The following is a 21,813-nucleotide window of genomic DNA, read 5'->3' as shown; positions in this document are numbered from 1 at the left end:
AATATTTCACAGTGAAAACTTTATTGAGATACACTTTAGTTCAATAGAATAATTCATAGGATATTGTTAATTAAATTTACTCCATTGTTATTGTTCATTAATTATTTACTGATGGATAAAAATAGAGCATGACAGACAGTTTACAGCCCAATGGGTCAGTGTGACAGATAGGGGTTATTTTTAGCACAACCTTATTATTTGTTTCAGTCCTTACAAAAAAGAAAATATATGATTAACCACAGTAGTCTTTCTCTCTCTCTCTCTCTCTCTCTCTCTCTCTCTCTCTCTCTCTCTCTCTCTCTCTCTCTCTCTATCTCTTTCACAAAGAAACACATTTGTTTGTGTATCTACATAAGGACTCTCCTTTGATTTCTATTGTTTTACTCCTATTCTACTATTCTGGATCTCGTAATGTACAGTATAGATAAAACCTGAACACACATACTCACTCACAAAATATTCAAACACACATGCTGAAATGTGCCATCTAATGTTTTGAATGTAACTTTTCTCTTTTTTTACAGAAGAAGAAACATGAAAATCATGTTTAATCACTTAAAAATCCCACTTTTCTTAATTAGCAATTCTTTAGGATCTGATGAAGTGTTTCGTTTAACACCTGTACATTATGACGTATCGCTTTTGCATTTGACCAGTGTGTCCGCTTTACTCAGTGGCATGTGCTGTATATCAGACGTAGTTCTGTATGGCGTAGCCACTGTGGGTGTCAGATTTAGTTAAGGTGTATCTAGGTGAATAGTTGTCCCGCTCTGGTGGGCAGCTGGTGCAGAGAACGGCTCCACCAACGAACAGAAAGCCCGCTGTCACCCAGCCCACATACAGGGCTGCCCCCATCTCTCTCTTCAGTGCTTCATGCACTATGGGATTATGGAAGTCTCTTATAATGGAGTCGGCTGTCCAGGACACAGGCACCACAGTAGTCAGTCCAGAAAGCATAAAGGTAATCCCAGATACCACCACAATCCGTGCTTTGGCGCGTGGGTTACTTAGGCAGTTGGTGCAATCAGCCCCAACCAGAAAAATGAGGAAAGCCAAGCAGGCCAAAGCCATGGCGGTCACCATTAGCCCACGCGATGCCTGTAGGGAAGGATCCAAATCCAGCAGGGCATCGTACAGTTTACACTGCATCTGCCCAATGCGCTCGTACACGCACGTCATCCACAATCCTTCCCAGAAGACCTGCGCCACCACGATGTTTGTGCCGATAAAGGCGGTTACCTTCCACATGGGCAGAGCACAGATGATGATGGTTCCTGCAAAGCCAATCATTGAAAGAGTGATTCCCAAAACCTGCAGAGCCATGGAGGGGGCTGGGGACGACATAAAACAGACAAACAGAGACAACCTTTAATTCTTGCTTTTATCAGTGTTTCTGTAACATAAATATTTTAATAATGAAACAGATGTGATTTGGTTGCAGATCTAATAAAGTAGCGTATGAATGATTTTCTCTCACTAGGGGGCAGTAGATTTCAAAATACAGGTGAGCAACGGTGGCGCTGAAGTGAACTTGCCCAACTCAGACAGTTGTGTTTGGAGTTTGAATGAAACCGATACTAACCGAGAAATATATTTCTCAACAGAGAGCTGCATGGTTTAGTGATGGATGTCATACTTTTATCTCTGTCTTTGACATCACTTGTTTACATTTCTAAGAATGTAATGCACGTGTTTGGATATAAAAGAATATGTATGGGTTTTACGTAAGAGAAAACCTGGCATTTCCCTGTAGTGGTTATCTGAAATAACACAGTGACTCTGTGAAAAGTTCTCATTGTAAGGAAACTCAGGATGTTTGTGTACGTTAGCCTGAGAACCATGCAATATGAGCCCTGTATGAAAGGTTGTGGGAGAACTGGTTTTCTATTTAACTGAAACTCCTGAACTCAGTTTATATTAACTTGAATTCAAATGTGTCACAATAAAAAGCACTTAAGTCAAATTGCTAATTCAGATTTATTATTCTTTGTTCAGTGTCTCTCAGAAGATGAAGAAACACACAATGCAAGTGAAATACAAATCAACTTTTCATAATTACTTAACCCACAGTAAAAATGACAATGAACTTATTTATATCCCTTAGAAGCTGTATTTTACAGTTTGTCAAGCAGAACAAAAACAATAGCTATGCATCATCTTGTTCTCAGAGAACATGTGGTATGTTCGATTGACTAGTGGAAACTAGTGGGTGTTCCTGAACAGCAGGTTTTCCTAGTGTTGTGTAAAGTATGTTCTTCTGGCATGCACAAAAAACAGAATGAGAACAAAAGCCAGGAACAATTTAGCCAACAATGTTTACTTCATATAAAACTGCACATAATCAGTGAAAAACAAGTGATTTTGCACAAGAGAATTCAACAGTTAAAAGTGCTCCAAGAATTTCACCTACACCATTTTGTCGTGTCAAAATACACTACAGAATATACAACTATATCTTTCTAATGAAACTGTGTGTAGGTCTTGGGAGGAGTTGGAGACTATGGGACTGGCACTGTGTGGCCGGGAAGAGCATCATGCCCACTAGATGGCTTTACCATCCTTACAGGATTATATATGACAGATGCTGAGTGGTCGAATGAAGCCCTCATCTCAACCCAACGACACCAACCTCGATGGACACGATCAGCCTGCAGATCAGGGCTCAGTGCCAGCATGGAGTCATAGACTTTACACTGCATCTGTCTGGTACTCTCCACCACACAGCTGACTACTTACAAAGCACTAAATGATTTAGCTCCCCAGTACCTGAGCGAACTCTTAACGCATTATAGTCCTTCACGTCTATTGCGATATCAAAATTCTGGCCTGTTGATAATACCTAGAATATCAAAATCAACTGCAGGAGATCCTTTTCCTATTAGCATCTAAACTCTGGAACAGTCTTCCTAACATTGTTCGAGAAGCAGACTCGTCTCTTTAACCTGGAATACACATAGAACATTATACATTTCTATTATTTAAATCAGTTAAATGATTGTTGGGCTGCATAGATTAGGTCAGCCGGAACCGGGAACACTTCCTATCCTATAACACATGATTTACTTGTTACATCATAAGAAGAATGGCAAGTACACTAATATTAATCTTTCTGTTTATTCCGAGGTTTACTGTAATCAGCCAGATCCGGGCCGTGTTCAGACCAGATGGTGGACCTGCGCCTGGACACGACCACAACGCATGGTGAACGTGATTTCACCAAGTACCACATGTTCCTGGATCAACATCTTTGTTGATCCTGGAACAACTTTCCAATCAACCAATCAGATTTGAGGGACAAGTTTACAGTTTATGTCAAGTTTAGGCTTAGAACCAGGGTGAGGTGCTTCGACATCAGTGTTATTCACCTATCATTTCCCTCTGATTTTAGGGAAAAGTTATGGGTAGGTTTAGGTTTAGGGGTAGGGACAGGGTATGGACAAAATTTGGGACAGGAATGTTATTCCAGGATCAACAAAATATGTTGATCCAGGAACATGTCTTACTTGGCAAAAGCAGAGATTGTGTAAGCTAGACTCTCATCAAAGGCCTCATCGACACGACAGCCATCGGCACTGATCCTCAACAAACCCGTCTCCATACCGGCGTGACTCCGATCTTCAACCAGATGGACCTGGATAATATTCTGATTGTTCTGATCCAATCTGACCTATAATGCTGCCTGAATCATAATCATACACTGTTCGTTCGTTGGCCAGAGGAGAACTGAGCGACTGAGTCTGGTTTCTCCCAAGGTTTTTTTCTCCATTCTGTCACTGATGGAGTTTTGGTTCCTTGCCACTGTCGCCTTTGGCTTTTGGCTTGCTTAGGCACACTTGGGCACACTTAATATTCAACAATATTACTGATCTACCTGCATTGACACCGTTATATGAGAACTGAACTGAGCTGGACGATGACATCACGGTTTTCTACTGTTTTCTACTTTCTATAGAAAAATGAACTAAATTAATAAATCTTCAAAACAAAAATGACACTGAACTTACTTAAGCTGGACTGTGACTCTTATTTCTTCTAGATCTGCTGTAGAGCTGAAACAAACTCTGTTGCATTATTTTCCTGTTATCTCTGTAAAGCTGCTTTGAAACAACCTGTATTGTAAAAAGTTCTATATAAATAAAGGTGACTTGACTTGACAGCTCATCCAGATTCCCTCCCAGACAATCTGAGAGGTCACAATGTTGGTACCAATGAAGGCTGTAACTCTACACATTGGTCACACAGAATTATTACTCCAGTCCAATCAAACAGGGCCAGGATGCGACCCAGTAACTGGATGCCCTCTCAATATCACCTTCTGGGTTTTTTGGGGGATTTGCTTTCCAAAAACTAGACCAGTATGGAGGAGGTAAACACGCTGGGTTCAAGGAGGGAAAAAAAACATGCTATTCCAAATGTGAATCGGCACAAACTAGCTGGCTTGTGAGGTTGTGACAATAAAGGGTTTTAAATATATAAGATCGGTTTACGTTCCTTTTTTCACTTCCTATAAGGAAGGAATAATTATCTTGTTTGAATAAACATGTTTAGAAGCCTCATGTTAATTAAGAAAGCTTTGCTACAGAACTCAATGTTGCTTTATCCATTCGATTAATCCATTTGAAATTTAGTACTTAATATTAAGACAGAAATATTTTCAAAAAGTAACGTCACCCACATCCTGTTGTTAATATTCAGACAAATACCATTGCTAGTTGTCTAACCAGTTTGGGAGGACATGAAACCAAAGCTTCAGAAAAACAACTTTTTGCTGTGCCAAACCTCATTTCTTGAAATGAGCTAATTTACTGAAATGTATGCACATGAATCTCAGGGATGCATTACGATGTTAGCATGCCCTGGACACAGAGGTCTCAAAAGGGTCCATCAACAACACATTTTCCATAGCAACCTGTTTATACTACTATGGCCTAGATCCATAATCAGTATTTGACCAAATTAATAACATAATATTGTTCGGCATGTAAACATGGCCATTGCCTTGCCTATAAGAGCTGAGTCAACTTGTATTCATGGATGGTTACAGATAAAAAATAAAATAGATCTAGTGATTTTACACTCATTTTATTTAGTAAAGTAGCTTGCTGGCTAATATTTCGAAATTATTTCCATCCACCACTGGGTGCTCTTTCTCCACTGAACAGCATCATTTTATTTTTGGCAGTAAATTCAATCTTACAAAAAACAAATAAAATCATATGCTAAAGTGTTAAAGTAGCTGTATTATTGCAATTCTAATAAATGTACTGTTTGAACGGCTGATTTGCTGACGCAAATGCCAGCACTGTAAAACCTTGGTGTAAAAAAATGGCAAAATTCTGAGAGTAACATACTATTTTCAATTAATACAGTAATATACCATAGAAAACAGTGCATTCTGGGTAATATTTGTCATTTTCAAGAAAGTAGCCTCAAAGTGTCCCAAATCAAACCCTATACCCTCATTCACTATTCCCTAAATTAGTTCACTAATATAGTCCACTTGAGATAGTGAATGAAAATAAGTGAGTTTATTCAGACACTGATGAACACCTGACAAGCAGAATCACTGAAGGACAGAGAAACAAGAATAGAAAAAAGAGAAGACATAAGCAGAAACACTAGAACTACACTGACTTCCAGATTACAAACCAGTTTGTTTCATGCTTGTATAAGAAGTCCTTGTTGAGATTTAACAGAGGTTTAGATGTTTTATTGAAAATAATAAAGTTTTTAGTCACCATTAAGGGCTCTTGGCCCTTGACCTTTTAACATTTTTTTTTTTCTGGCTGCTGTAACTGTGTGTTTAAACAGCACGGATGTCATGGCAAGAAAAAGCCAAGAGGAATTTGATCAGGTGTTTTTGGCTGAGTTGCGATGATGCCATAATCAACCATCATGAACTTGTCGGATCCTGTTCTGTGTATTTTAATTTTATATTTATGGATGATAGTTGCTATGTGAATCTATAGCTTTCGTTCAGTAATCAGTTATTTTTACAATCATACAGAGTATAAACACATTTTGAACTTCTGGTTATGTCATCATCAATGCATAACAATCAGCATTCACTGATCATCATCAAATTTTTTTTGTTGCCTTAAATGTGGCTTGCAAAATAATTTAAAGCGGCACAAGAAAAAATGGTTTTAAAATGACAAGGGTCAAGAGCCCAATTAAGTAAACACTGATCACCATAATGGTAATCCAAACCAACCATTTTCAATAAAATATCAATTTCTAAACCACTGTTAATTCTAAATACGAGATTCTGTAGATGTGTAACAGAAATAAAGTCAAACTGGTTAGTAATAAGTATAATAATGTGAAATGGCTGGAAGTCAGTTGTAGTTGTTGTGTCTCTTTTTTCTGTTCTTCTTCCTCTCTCCTTTAGTGATTCTGATTGTTAACAGCAGGGGCCCTATCTTGCACCCAGCGCAATTGACTTTGTACACCGACGCATGTATCATTCCTATTTTGCACCCGCGCAGAGTGGACTAGTGGAGAGTGCACAGACGCACGTCGGTAAACTAGGAAATGCATTTGCGCTCCCGGGGGAGGTTCAGCGCAAAGAGGAGGCGTGTTCCGGCGCAAACGTTCCCTGGTGCTATTTTGCAGGTTTAGAAAACAATTCCGCCACAGACCAAGAAAAACCTAGTCTAAAGTCAGTGGCGCGTTGCGCATGTTATTCATATGCTATTTTAAGGGCGCATGCTTGGCCATAATCAATGTAGTGTGTGCACAACGCGCATGCACTTTGCTTATCTCATCTACACACAGACGCAGCAGTTCTCATTTTTAGAAAACCATACATTATTACAAGGAAAAATATTAATACATGAGGGAAATCATTGTTGTGTCCATGAAGATGTGAAAAAATAGGCATAAATCTAGTTTACACATTTACCCAAATTTTTATACGCCTGTTTAACCAAAGCTAATTTGGGTGGGTTTCTCCATTCCCAATGTAACTTCTCTGTGTTTTACGGCCCTGACAAGAACGTCGTTCTCCTCGGCTGTGAACCGCTCCTGGCGTGCGCTTGGCAAATCCGCCGTTATTATAGCAATCCGCCGTGGAACAAGCGCGCCTGCTCTTAAAGGGAATGTGAGATGACGCTCTGATAGGTTTATTTCACGTTACGCCCAAACCACACCTATGAGTAATGTAGCTACTTCACGCCAACCCATTTTAGATTTGCGTCGGGCGCAAGAGTCATTTATCCCGCTGATATAATAGCAACAGCGCCTGAGACCCGCCCACAAAGTTACTTGCATTTCGCGTTTCAGATCGTTAAAATAGGGCCCCAGGTGTTCATCACTAAGGCCCTGTTTACACGAGAACACTCGTGGGTGAAAACGTAAAAATATTTTATCAGATGTGCCTTTCGTTTAGACGGCGATGACGTTTTGGGGCTTAAAAACGCGAAAAAGTGAAACTACCCTCCAGAGTGGAAATCTTAAAAACGCTCCACCGTCGCGTTCCCGTCTAAAGGGTAAAAACGCAAATGTCTGCTAGGGAGAGAAGTAGAAGGAAGGTTGTACGCAGGCGCGCGGACTTGGTGTTGTTGTGTGGCAGTGCTTCACATTGCCACCTAGCTGCCTGGAGTGCATACTACATCGAATTTCACACACTTTTGCGTCACCATATGCACGCAGATTTCCCCCCCATAACGCTCATCTAAACGCAGAATAAAAAGTGATAACGCAACGCCACTTTTGCGTTTTCTCTTCAGATCGTTTCCGTGTAAACATAGCCTAATGCTCAATAATCACTTACATATTCACTTAATTATCTCACTGCAACACTGCTTCAGTGTTACTTCTACTCTTTGTAGTGTGGACACTACAGTATGTTCCTGTGGGGTTGAAAGGGTAAAAGGTGCAAGATTAAATTGCACATCCACAAAATATATTTTAAACAGTAATAAACTGTTAAAAGAGGTTTGGGCCAAATTCCGAGCCCGGAGCCTTCCCCCTGGACAGCACGCCAAATACACATAAAGCTTTACGCCATCTAATTATATGTAAGTGTGAACTCGTGAAACTGTAAAAAAGCCTGGTAAGGTCTAACAGTGTGGTGCACAACAAAGTGATTCAGCCTTTTAAAAATAGTTTTTTAATTTAGTTAATGTTATGAAAGAAACAATGATTTTTGCTTAGTAGGTCTAATTTTGACCAAATTTCTTTGATTGAAGTGCAAACAGACTGAACATGCCTGTGGCGTGCCTTTGGGTATCTGCGAGCAAGGGATTGTAGAAATCCCTGATGGTGTTAACTGACCAAGACTTACTTGTGACTTGCAAAACTATTACTTGGTCCCTCTGGAACCAACTCAAAACATACATTTTCTTGTAGCCTAATAGTTTAAATTTTACGTGTCGCCCCACAACCTACACGTCCCAGCATAAATGCAAGCAACACAAGTGCCCAAGCAGCCTGCAAGTCCAAGAGTGAATACATTGCATTTGTCCTGCACTTTGTATCACACAGTCCATCCACAAGCCCTCCCAGATGGTCACAGTCACAATACTGGCTCCAATTACTGCTGTCGCCTTCCATATATAAGGGCACAAATCATAGCTCCCCAGACACCAATAATGGCTAGGGACATGGCTAGGATAAGTCAAAACATAGACACCATTTTTATTTATTTATTCTGTTTGTTTGGCTTTGTTTTCTTGGAAGTGTTTGCTCCTCTGTTAATTGTACAAATGACTAACCTGTTTTAAGTTTTTCTCAGATGGGAGCGGTCCAAGTCAGATGGACCTGAAACCTGGTTAAACCTGCCCAGATTCCACAGCAGGGAATGTGGATACAGCTAGTTTCTGTGAGATGTGCATCAACGAGGAACTATCGGTTGATGACTTGGTTCAAATACAAATGAACCAAGTCATCAACCGAAAAACCTTTGGATATCAACCACAAGCCCTTTTAGGGATTTATTGATCTAGTGCTTTTACACTCATTTTATTTAATAAAAAAAATGTGTTTTTAGCTTACTGGCTAATATTACAAAATTATCATATTATCACATATGATAATGATCACATTAAAGTTATTGTTATAAAATAATAATGTTTCAAAACACAATTGTAATAAATGCACTGTTCCAACAGTTTATTAAGACCGCTTGCTGATTTGCTGGTCTAAATGCCTGATGCACAACAAAGTGATAGAATATCATATCTATTCACCCAATAAAAAAATAGATTTTTCATTGAGTTCATGTTATGTAATGAATGAAGCAGAAACAGATTGAACATGCCTGATAGTTGTTTATTGTTTTCTTTTACAGTAAAAAAATTTTACATCGAAATTGCACAAACTGTTTTACAGGAGATCAACATCTCTGCTGAGTTTTTCATCAGTTTAGTCACCATGTCAGAGGCCAGCATGATCTGATCTGTTATGTTTTCTTTGATGTGAGAATATTCATTATTGTCAAACTATTATTATGAAATGGTCAATGCAATAAGTTGTTTTACAGAACCATTTATTTTAATAACAAAATAATAAGACAAATTTAATGATCATTGTGCAAAAAAAGCTAATCTATGTAACCCAAAAAATAAAACTTGATAAGAAGATTAATGCACATTTTTATAAAACCATAGACATTGTTTTTTAACAGTTAGATATATTTAATTTTCTGATTAATAAAACTATTCTTATTGTCATATTAAACATAAATAGCAAGAATGGCTTGTCTATGAAAAACAGATTGCTTCCCTGAGTTGGATTCCTCTCATCACATTATACATGCACAATTTCCTCTTTCAGTGATCTGTATAACCACAGCACAAAACCTCAGTATATAAACTATATGTCATATCAGACACTGTTCTTCTGCTGTTTCTCCTTGGAAAAAATATCCACAGCTGGGGATAAAGAGGTTTTAAGGTCTTTGTGTGCTTGATCTCTTTCAGACGTAGGCTTTGCTGGTGGCAATGGACCGTGGCTGAGAGTACTTGACGCCGTAGTTTTCCTCCTCCTTAGGTGGGCAGGAGCTACACAGTATACCTCCTCCCAGGATCAGCAGTGCAGCTGCACCCCATCCAATATAGATAGAAGGTCCCATCTCCCTTCTTTGGGCATCTGTGAGCAAGGGGTTGTAGAAATCCCTGACGATGGTGTTAGCTGACCAACAGACGGGGACCAGAACCAGCACTCCAGCGATGATGAAGATTACACCACTAGCAATAGCCACTTTCACCTTTGTGCTTTCATCCTCGACAAAGCTGGTACATTTTCCACCAACAATTCCCAGGATGATCCCAAAGATGCACACAATAATGGCGACGATCACAAGTGCCCGAGCAGCCTGCAAGTCCTGAGGTAAGGCCAAGAGAGAGTCATAGATTTTGCACTGCATTTGTCCTGTGCTTTGTACCACACAGTTCATCCACAAGCCTTCCCAGAAAACCTGTGCAGTCACAATATTGGCTCCAATGAATGCTGTCACCTTCCACATAGGAAGTGCACAAATCACAATAGCTCCTATGAAACCAATCATGCCTAAGCAAATGCCCAGGCTTTGTCGACACATAGACACCATTTTTCTCTTGTTTGCTTGGCTTTGTTGGCTTGAAAGTGTTTGCTCCTCTCTTAATCCAAGAAATTACTTATGTCCCTTACCTTCAGAATGTTCAAACCTTTAATATTTTCTCCAAAGGGAGGAGTCCAGGTTGAATGGACCTAAAACCAGGTTAAACCTGACTAGATTCCACAGCAGGAAATGTGGGACACAGTTCATTTCTATGTGACACGCATCAATGAGGATAACCCAACAACCACATATATCAACCATAAGCCTTTATAGTGATTTAGTGATCTAGTGCTTTTACACTCATTTTATTTAATAAACAAATTGTGAATTTGGAAATGTAATAAACAAGATTTAGCTTCATGGCTAATATTATAAAATGATTTATATCCATCAGTATTTGCTCCTTCTCCACTGAGCAGTATAATTTTAGTTTTAGGCAGTCAGTTCAATCTCACAAAAACAAAACCAGCGAGGGGTCCCCCCGTCACAGGGGAAGAAGGGCCCTCGCACTGTATTACAAACAATAGCCAGGGCAAACTGTACAACTGGGTAAAAGGGGGCTTGGCATCAGCGCCTCTTAACCAGGATGCACACTGTATATTTTTTAACTGGTTATACTAACACATTAGGTAAGTAAACAACACATAGCAGTGTTACATCACCATTCATTTCGTAAGTCGGGGCCGGTTTGTGTCAGGCTTCAGTTCGTTATTCGTGAAAGCAAACCATTCTGGTGGAAGAGCAGAAGCTGTGCTCATTCATGTAAAAGGGTTATAGGTGACTGAATCTTTTTTTAATTTAGAATAAGCTTGTGTGGGTGTTTAATTTGTAATTGTAATGAAGTTCGTTGTTATGGGAAGAAGGATGCGGGAACCGGCGAATATTTAACAACTTTAATAATAAAATAAACCAATACAAAAATGAAAGTAAAACAGCAGCCCCTCTCGGACGACTGCTGTCACATACAACAAAACACAACATAAAATCCAGGCCTGACCTCTCTCGTCCTTCACGGTCGTCGCTCCTCCTTTTATGCTCTCATAGCTCCTCCATGAGAGATACGAGACCGGTGCGTTACGTAGGTGTCGCTCATTATCAATCACGCCACCGGCCATGCGCCATTCTCTCACGGCCCTCGGCCTCGGCCTGCTCGCCACATACCCCCATCGCCCCATGCAGGCTGGGGGGTACTCCCGGGACTGTGCTCTACCCCCCACCCCCACCTCCTTTGGGGGGACCAGGCACGGCGGCCCCAGCACCTGGGGGTATGGATAGATGAGGCGAGAGAAAAGGATATAGAAGCATGAGGAGCAAGAGAGTGGAGACAGGAAAGAAGAAAAAAAAAATCTTGGTCCGCTTCCCAAAACGCACTGCCTCCACCAGCTGGGTGATCTTCTCCGCGGTGCCTGGCGGTGGCGCTGGATAGCCCTCGGGGGACGGCTCGACACTCCTCCGCCGCCTGGTGAACGGCTCCTCCAGGTTCGGAGGAGCCAATGGACCGTGGCTGAGAGTACTTGACGCCGTAGTTTTCCTCCTCCTTAGGTGGGCAGGAGCCGTTCCCTGCTTCTCCCCATCATGCTTTCAAGATATCAAAAATCCTATTCCAATTTAGAGTCTTCAATGTCTTGGCATGATTTTACCTATGTCAGTCACAAGAATCCCCCAGGAGGAGTATTTAAAACGCCACAGTATGTCATTAAAAAAAAAATGTCTGACTCCCTGTTTTGGAGCTAATGTCTGTGGTGTGAAATTTGTCCGGCTTGATGAGATCTGGTATTTGCTACAGAGTTCCCTGAACATGCCCATTTCTAGGTGGCGCTATAGAGCCCCCTCTACATGTCCATGAGTGAACCTTTGCTTAGCCGTAATAGGAGATGACTTTGACAAGTGTGCAAAAGATCATGTAAATTAAAGCACGGCAAGTACCCTAAAAAGAAATGATTAAACATAAAAAGGATACAAATGTTTGATGTGTTGCCATGGCAACAGTATTTAAGAGATCAAAAATCCCTTAAGAATTTGAAATCTGTACTTTTTTGCCATTATTATACAAACATCTGAAGCAATTTAGTGAAAGAGGAAAAAGGGAAATTGAAAACAATTGTTACAAATGTCCTACTTCCCTCTGCCAGTTGTAATGTTGAGGACAATGTTATGTGACAGCAGTCGTACGACCACATAACACCTATCTTAATGTCTCTGCACTGGCTTCCGGTAAAGTATAGGACTGAGTTTAAAATTTTATTATTTGTCTATAAAACTCTGAATAATTTGGCACCTCAATGCTTAACGGATCTTCTGACTCCGTACACTCCATCCAGAAACCTGAGATCCTCTGACCTTGGCCGTCTTACAGTCCCTAAAGTAAAACTTAAAAAACATGGTGATCGCGCTTTTGCCGCTGCTGGGCCGAAGCTGTGGAACAGCCTTCCTCCTTCTATTAGGCATGCTCTATCTATCTGTACTTTTAAATCTCAGCTCAATACTCATTTATTCACCTTGGCTTTTAACACTCTGTAGTTTGTCTTCCTGGATTTTTCTTTTATTCTATTGAGTGTTTTTTGTCTTGTCTGGTATTTATGTATGTATATTGGTTTTATTTTTGTGTCTCTTTTATTCCTTGTAAAGTACTTTGGTCAACTTCGGTTGTGTCTTAAATGTGCTCTATAAATAAATGATTGATTGATTGATTGAGGGCAATAACCCCTTTCACACAGCAATCCTGGTAAATTATACCAGAATGACTTTACCGGTAAATACACAAATATGCTGCTCACGCAAGCAATGGTGTTCTGGCTTTTTACCGGTAAGAGGCCATTCACACATAAGCTCCAAAATACTGGTAAATTCTGGGATGTCAGTCATTGGAAGTGATCTTTAAACGTCACGCCATTGTATTCATCCGCCCGCATGAGGAGAAGTGCTTTAGTTTCACTATCTGTTCAATTTGACAACATTTTTTGACATCTCAGTGAAAGGCATAAGGGGATGATCAAACAGGGCGCATTTTTGCTCTTAAAAACACGAGACGTGCATAATAGTATCCAACTGATATCTGATCCAATTTCTGATCCAATCTGACTTCTGACCTATAATGCTGCCTGAATCATAATCATACACTGTTTGTTCGTTGGCCAGAGGAAAACTGAGCGACTGACTGAGTCTGGTTTCTCCCAAGGTTTTTTCTCCATTCTGTCACTGATGGAGTTTTGGTTCCTTGCCACTGTCGCCTTTGGCTTTTGGCTTGCTTAGTTAGGGACACTTAATATTCAACAATATTATTAATCTGCCTGCATTGACACCGTTAATATAAGAACTGAACTGAGTTGGACGATGACATCATTGTTTTCTCCAGAGCGGCTATAGATATAAATTAACTAAATTAATAACTTTTTTACAACAGAAATGAACCATCACTGAAGTTACTTAAGCTGGACTATGAAACTTCTTTCTTCTAGATCTGCTGTACAGCAGAAACAAACTGTGTTGCATTATTTTCCTGTTATCACTGTAAAGATGCTTTGAAACAATCTGTATTGTAAAAAGCTTTATATAAATAAAGGTGACAAAGGTGACAATTGGCCCAAAGCAGACTTCTTAAATCAGCGCATTCTGACCTCATACGTGATCATACCGGAAATCCTCATTCCGTGTTCACACAGTGCACATTACCTGTAATTTACTGGTAATGTTACAACTTTCCTTACTGGTAAATTGCTGTAACCAATTTACCAGTATTTTTGAAAAGGTCCTGTTCACACATGATCTCTTACTGGTAATTAACCAGTAAAGACTGTTTGTGTAGTCGGCGCCGATAGCCTTGTGGGCAAGTGCGCCGACATATAGCGCCGTTATGCTTCGGGCGACCAGAGTTCGAGTCCTGTTTCGTGGACCTTTCCCGATTCCGTACCCCCTCTCTCTTTTCCACCTCACTTCCTGTCTAGCTACTATCCTATCCAAGTAGAAGGCAAAAACGCCAGACATAAATCTAATTTAAAAAAAAAAAAGACTGTTTGTGTGAAAGGAGCTAATTTCCCTACCAAAATTCGTGAATATCAGACAAAATCTGTGGCAACCACAGCGATAAATAAATTTGGAAATGTTATGGGGCACTATGGAGTCCACTGGCTTCACATAAACAAATGACCAAAGAATTGCTAAAATGTTCTACAAGTTTAGTTTTTTGTTTAGTTTGGTACTAATTCTTGCATATTCCAAAGGGACCAAAATGCAATTTCGAACTAGGGGGCGCTGTGGAGCCAATGAGGCATGGGTCTCCTGAATTGCAGTATCAAAACAAAAGATGTGCTGAGACAAATGTATCTGTTAACTGATATTTTAGCCATGGTAAGACCATCAAAACAGTGTGGGAAAATGTAAAATCCCACATTCCATCCAAGATGGCTGACTTGAGTCAGATAAAACCAAGTGAACACTGTCCTATATAATGTCATCAATAACCATACCAAATTTCGTGCACATTGGAGAAACTTCATCCTGACGACAGCCTGCACTCGACCACGCCAAAGTCCAAGCATTACATAACTTTTACATTTTTCGCAGGTCTGATGTGTCTGCAAAGTTTCATGCATGGCAAAGGCCTCAAAAAATATATTATAATAATAGTGAAAAAATATGCCAAAAACTGTAAGGCTTTAGTGCCTCTGGTTCAGGGCTCTATGTCCTTCACCTTCTGTGCTCAGGCCCTAATCATGTTAAAGTGTTAACATAGCTCTATTATTTCCATAAAATAATAATGTTTCAAAACACAATTCTAAATATAGCTGCGAGCAGCGATTGCGGGCCCAAGCCGGTGGCACCGCCATCCTGGTGCCTTTAGTTACACTAAAGCCACCGGGGTGGCGGTGTCACCGGCTTGGGCCCTCCATCGCTGCATGCAGCTATATTTATATATATATATATATATATATATATATATAACAAAAATATATATATATATACATTATAATATCTGAAACCAAAATACAAACCAAAATATCTGACTTCCTGTTGCTCGGAGCTAATTACTGAAAATTAGAAAATTGTCCGGCTCGATGAGACCAATATGTGTACTGATTTTTGTGACTGTACATAAAATTAACCCCCTCACTTTTGTCAAAAGCATTTTGAAAGTGACACACTTCCTGCTACCAGTTGGTGGCGCTATAACTTTGACTCACAATAGTTACATCCATCTGATCGGCCTCTTACCACGCACACACTGCTGAAGTTTCATCAAGATCAGTTAATGTGTGCAGAAGTTATACCACTTCGTGTTTCTCTTTTCTCGCCATAAATTCGTTTCCTCACCACGACCAAACCGTTCGAGATATCAAAAATCAGTCCGCAATTTAGCATCCTCAATGTCTTGACTTCATGCGGGCAGAGTTTGGAGGCGATTGGATGAATTCTCTAGGAAGAGGACATCAAATTCCACAGCATGCATTTTTCAAACAACCCATAATAGCTGACTTCCTGTTGGGCTGGTGTAAAACTTGACCAGGGAAAGTTGTTCGGCCCGATGAGATCTATATGTGTACCGAGTTTCATATTAATTCATGCAAGCGTGTTTGATATATGGACCAAGTTTTCAGACCCCGTTCAAGGGGGCGCTGTTGAGCCCCCCTGCCACGCCCGTTTATGAAACTTTTCACATGTCTACTGGCTAATAAGTGTTATGTGTCTGTCGAGTTTCATTCAATTTGAAGCATGCTAAGAGTCTCAAAAGCATCCGAAAAGAATATTAAAGTTTGATGCGTTGCCACGGCAACAGTATCTAAGATATCAATAATCCTTCCACAGGTCTACATCTGCCGTGTGTTTACATTATACACATAAATTTTGAAGCAAATCGGGTAAAAATAAGAGAGTGACTTCAAAGCATTTTGAAAGTGACAAACTTCCTGCAGCCAGTTGGTGGCGCTATAACTTTGACTCACAATAGTCACATCCATGTGATCGGCCTCTTACAACGAACACACTGCGGAAGTTTCATCAAGATCAGTCAATGTATGCAGACGTTATAACACACTTCCTGTGTCCCATTATTCGCCATAAATTTGTTTCCTCACCACGGCCAAACCGTTCGAGATATCAAAAATCCGTTCGCAAGAATTCATCCTCAATGTCTTGACTTCATTCACACCGAGTTTGATGGCGATCGGATGAATTCCCTAGGAGGAGTATTTCACATTCCATTGTATGCATTTTCCAAACAACGTATAATAACCGACTTCCTGTTGGGCTTTTGTAAAACTTAGAGCACGAAAGTTGTTTGGCCCGATGAGATCTATATGTGTACTGAGTTTCATATTATTACATGCAAGCGTGTTTGATATATGGACCAAGATTTCGGACCCCATTCCAGGGGGTGCTGTCGAGCCCCCCTGCCACACCCGGGTACCAGCTTCAGTCCGGCCCTGATGGCCGCGGGTTCTGACCTGTGTGCAAAGTTTCAAGAGTTTTTGAGCATGTTAAGGGCCCCAAAAGTTGCAAAAAGGCAAAAAAAAAATAATGAAAAAAAAAAATGAAAAAAAAAATCCTTACGAAAACAATAGGGCCTTCGCCCTTTCAGGGCTTGGGCCCTAATAAATGCACTGTTGCAACAGCTTATTAAGACCGCTTGCTGATTTGCTGGTGCAAATGCCTGGTGCACAGCAAAGTGATAGAATATCATTATATCTATTCACCCAATAAAAATAGATTTTTCATTGAGTTCATGTTATGTAAGAAACAATGCATTTTGCTTCATCTCTTCCAGTGAAGTGGAAACAGACTGAACATGTTGTTTATTGTTTTCTTTCACAGCAAAATTACGATTTTTTTTTACAGCAAAATTGCTCAAACTGTTTTACAGGAGATTTTTGCAAATAATATAATTCGTGAGAATATATTGTCAAAGTATTATTATGAAATAATGTCAATACAGTATCAATAAGTTGTTTTACAGAACCATTTATTTTAATAACAAAATAATAAGACAAATTTAATGATCAAGACATCTTTGTGCAAAAAAATGCTAATTTATGTAACTAAAAAAAAAACTTGATAAGGTTAACACACATTTTATAAAACCTTAGACATTGTATTTTATTAACAGTAAGATATCTTTAATTTTCTGATTAATAAAAATATTACTATTGTCATATTAAACATAAATTGCCAGAATGGCTTATTTATGAAAAACAGATTGTTTCTTCCCTGAGTTGGATTCCTCTCATCACATCATACATGCACATTTCCTCTTTCAGTAATCTGTATAACCACAGCACAAAACCTCAGTATATAAATTATATGTCATATCAGACACTGTTCTTCTGCTGTTTCTCCAAGGGAAAAAAAAAAATATCCACAGCTGGGAATAAAGAGGTTTTACGGGGAAAAAGAGTCTTTGCCAGTAAAAAGTCTTTGTGTGCTTGATCTCTTTCAGACGTAGGCTTTGCTGGTGGCAACGGACCGTGGCTGAGAGTACTTGATGCCGTAGTTGTTCTCCTCCTTAGGTGGGCAGGAGCTACACATTATACCTCCTCCCAGGATCAGCAGTGCAGCTACACCCCATCCAATATAGAGAGAAGGTCCCATCTCCCTTCTTTGGCCATCTGTGAGAATGGGGTTGTAGAAATCCCTGACGATGGTGTTAGCTGACCAACAGACGGGGACCAGAACCAGCACTCCAGCGATGATGAAGACTACACCACTAGCAATAGCCACTTTCACCTTTGAGCTTTCACTCTCGACAAAGCTGGTACATTTTCCACCAACAATTCCCAGGATGATCCCAAAGACGCACACAATGATGGCGACGACCACAAGTGCCCGAGCAGCCTGCAAGTCCTGAGGTAAGGCCAAGAGGGAGTCGTAGATTTTGCACTGCATTTGTCCTGTGCTTTGTACCACACAGTTCATCCACAAGCCTTCCCAGATGTTCTGTGCAGTCACAATATTGGCTCCAATGAATGCTGACACCTTCCACATAGGAAGGGCACAAATCACAATAGCTCCGATGAAACCAATAATCGCTAGGGACATGCCCAGGATCTGTCGACACATAGACACCATTTTTTCTCGTTTGCTTGGCTTCGTTGGCTTGAAAGTGTTCGCTCCTCTCTTTATCGTAGAAATGACTTCTGTTCCTCCCTTCAGAGTTTTAAGATTTTCTCAGACGAAGGGAGGAGTCTAAGTTGGATGGACCTGAAACCAGGTTAAGGTAAATTTTCAAGTCTGACCAGATTCCTCAGAAGGGAATGTTGATACAATAGTTACATCCATCTGATCGGCCTCTTACCACGCACACACTGCTGAAGTTTCATCAAGATCAGTTAATGTGTGCAGTAGGGGTGGAGCCGAACCCGAATACGGTATTCGGAAAGGCACAAATAATGTGTTTTTTACGAATACTTATTTCGAACAAATACTTTAAAAATATTTGTATTCGGGAACAAGAAAAACTTTATATCAAAAAGCTGCGTTTCCTCATGAGACATGGCGACCGGCGGCCTGCTGATGTGGTGGCTGTAAATCCACTTGTTGATAAGAAAGGAGGAAAGAGCCACATATGGAAATATTTTGGATTAGGCTAATGTCACGTTGTCATAAGGGGTAGTTCACATAGCGCGTTTTTTGCGCGTGCAGATTTCAAATGTAGGCGCGCGGCAAGCAACATAGCAACGACAGACGCCACGGGAGGGCAAGCGCTTGTGGAAAGGAGAAAGCGGTGCGAACTGCGCTCTCCATGATGACGAGGAAGTATCAGCAAAGAATTAATTGATTTCTAGCCCTTGCATTAACTTTAGATATATTTATGGAGATGAGAAATGAAATAAAAAGCAGTCATTATGTCATTAATATCAGTCTGTCAGAAAAGCAGTTCTAGGCTTATTCTTGGCTGGATAACTCTTAGCAGGTTTAAAAAGCTCTTTTAAAATTAAATATGAATGCAGTTTTGGATTAAATAAAAGTACAGTCAAGCCAAATAAAACACGTTTTATCTCCTGTATAGTTTGGTAACACTACAATAAGATACCATTCATTAACGTTACTTAATGCGTTATCTAACATCAACACATTGAGTGAACAATATATTTTTACAACATTAATTAATGTTTGTGAATGTTATTTAATACAAATACTTGATTGGTCATGTTTGTTCACTTCATTCATTGTGCATTAAATAATGTTAACATAAATAATGTTAACTTTTGATTTTAACAATGTAACCCCAAGGAGAATAATTGCGACAGTATATAGCCTAACTATTGTTTATTGTTAGGTCATTTTATCTAATGTTATCTAACAAATGGAATCTTATTGTAAAGTGTTTTTAATACTACAGTTTCCATCTTTGTAACCGTGATATACACTTTAATATATGTAAATTTAATCTAAATTAAGATTTGGTACCGAAATTGTTACCGAGAACCGTGGATTTTCACTGGTATTGGTACCGAATACTGAAATTTTGGTACCATGACAACACTAGTAGCTCTGTTAGCTCGGTAATTTAGACAATAGGCTGTTGACAGAGTAACGTTAACTTAGGTAATGGCTGTTATGTTATTTTCTTTTCAATGACGTTCCTTGTTACATGTTCATTGCTGGATTTATGGAAAAACATCAACCAATATTGCATATCCATAATTATTATAATGGATATAATTAAAGAATACTTACACTATAACGTAAATTAGAAGTGTAACGCAAAAAAAATTGATTTTTACACCTATTTTGAATTTTACTCGAATACAAATACAAATACAAATACTTTTCCCCTCTCAACAAATACAAATACAGATACAAATACCGGCTGCTTTGCACACCCCTAGTGTGCAGAAGTTATACCACTTCGTGTTTCTCTTTTCTCGCCATAAATTCGTTTCCTCACCACGACCAAACCGTTCGAGATATCAAAAATCAGTCCGCAATTTAGCATCCTCAATGTCTTGACTTCATGCGGACAGAGTTTGGAGGCGATTGGATGAATTCTCTAGGAAGAGGACATCAAATTCCACAGCATGCATTTTTCAAACAACCCATAATAGCTGACTTCCTGTTGGGCTGGCGTAAAACTTGACCAGGGAAAGTTGTTCGGCCCGATGAGATCTATATGTGTACCGAGTTTCATATTAATTCATGCAAGCGTGTTTGATATATGGACCAAGTTTTCAGACCCCGTTCAAGGGGGCGCTGTTGAGCCCCCCTGCCACGCCCGTTTATGAAACTTTTCACATGTCTACTGGCTAATAAGTGTTATGTGTCTGTCGAGTTTTATCCAATTTGAAGCATGCTAAGAGTCTCAAAAGCATCCGAAAAGAATATTAAAGTTTGATGCGTTGCCACGGCAACAGTATCTAAGATATCAATAATCCTTCCACAGGTCTACATCTGCCGTGTGTTTACATTATACACATACATTTTGAAGCAAATCGGGTAAAAATAAGAGAGTGACTTCAAAGCATTTTGAAAGTGACAAACTTCCTGCAGCCAGTTGGTGGCGCTATAACTTTGACTCACAATAGTCACATCCATGTGATCGGCCTCTTACAACGAACACACTGCGGAAGTTTCATCAAGATCAGTCAATGTATGCAGACGTTATAACACACTTCCTGTGTCCCATTATTCGCCATAAATTTGTTTCCTCACCACGGCCAAACCGTTCGAGATATCAAAAATCCGTTCGCAAGAATTCATCCTCAATGTCTTGACTTCATTCACACCGAGTTTGGTGGCGATCGGATTAATTCCCTAGGAGGAGTATTTCACATTCCATTGTATGCGTTTTCCAAACAACGTATAATAACCGACTTCCTGTTTGGGCTTTTGTAAAACTTAGAGCACGAAAGTTGTTCGGCCCGATGAGATCTATATGTGTACTGAGTTTCATATTATTACATGCAAACGTGTTTGATATATGGACCAAGATTTCGGACCCCATTCCAGGGGGTGCTGTCGAGCCCCCCTGCCACACCCGGGTACCAGCTTCAGTCCGGCCCTGATGGCCGCGGGTTCTGACCTGTGTGCAAAGTTTCAAGAGTTTTTGAGCATGTTAAGGGCCCCAAAAGTTGCAAAAAGGCAAAAAAAAAAAAAATGAAAAAAAAAAAATGAAAAAAAAAATCCTTACGAAAACAATAGGGCCTTCACCCTTTCAGGGCTTGGGCCCTAATAAATGCACTGTTCCAACAGCTTATTAAGACCGCTTGCTGATTTGCTGGTGCAAATGCCTGGTGCACAGCAAAGTGATAGAATATCATTATATCTATTCACCCAATAAA

General features: G+C 39.9%; 3 protein-coding genes across 3 annotated transcripts in view; all 3 read right to left on the bottom strand.

Annotated features, from left to right (window-relative positions):
- Window positions 1–21,813, bottom strand: part of LOC311091540 (claudin-4-like) — a 31,389-nt gene continuing 9,576 nt past the window's right edge. Inside the window, exon 2 of the mRNA XM_084127498.1 lies at window positions 1–1,331. Coding sequence (XP_083983624.1) covers window positions 691–1,323 — 633 coding nt within the window. The 5' untranslated portion in view covers window positions 1,324–1,331 and the 3' untranslated portion in view covers window positions 1–690. The remainder of the gene's footprint in view (window positions 1,332–21,813) is intronic.
- Window positions 9,487–10,552, bottom strand: LOC311091604 (claudin-4-like; the record flags this gene model as incomplete). Its single annotated transcript, XM_084127596.1, has 1 exon — window positions 9,487–10,552. The coding sequence occupies one exon, from the start codon at window positions 10,550–10,552 to the stop codon at window positions 9,920–9,922; it is 633 nt and encodes a 210-aa protein (XP_083983722.1). The 3' UTR covers window positions 9,487–9,919.
- Window positions 17,294–18,661, bottom strand: LOC311091603 (claudin-4-like). The gene has a single exon (XM_084127595.1). The coding sequence runs from the start codon at window positions 18,599–18,601 to the stop codon at window positions 17,969–17,971; it is 633 nt and encodes a 210-aa protein (XP_083983721.1). The 5' UTR covers window positions 18,602–18,661; the 3' UTR covers window positions 17,294–17,968.

Source organism: Abramis brama (assembly GCF_963993115.1).
Source record: "Abramis brama genome assembly, chromosome: 10".
In the NCBI taxonomy this organism is placed as follows: domain Eukaryota; kingdom Metazoa; phylum Chordata; class Actinopteri; order Cypriniformes; family Leuciscidae; genus Abramis; species Abramis brama.
The sequence above is the reverse complement of the archived record's forward strand: the minus strand, read 5'-3'. Positions and strand labels throughout refer to the sequence as shown.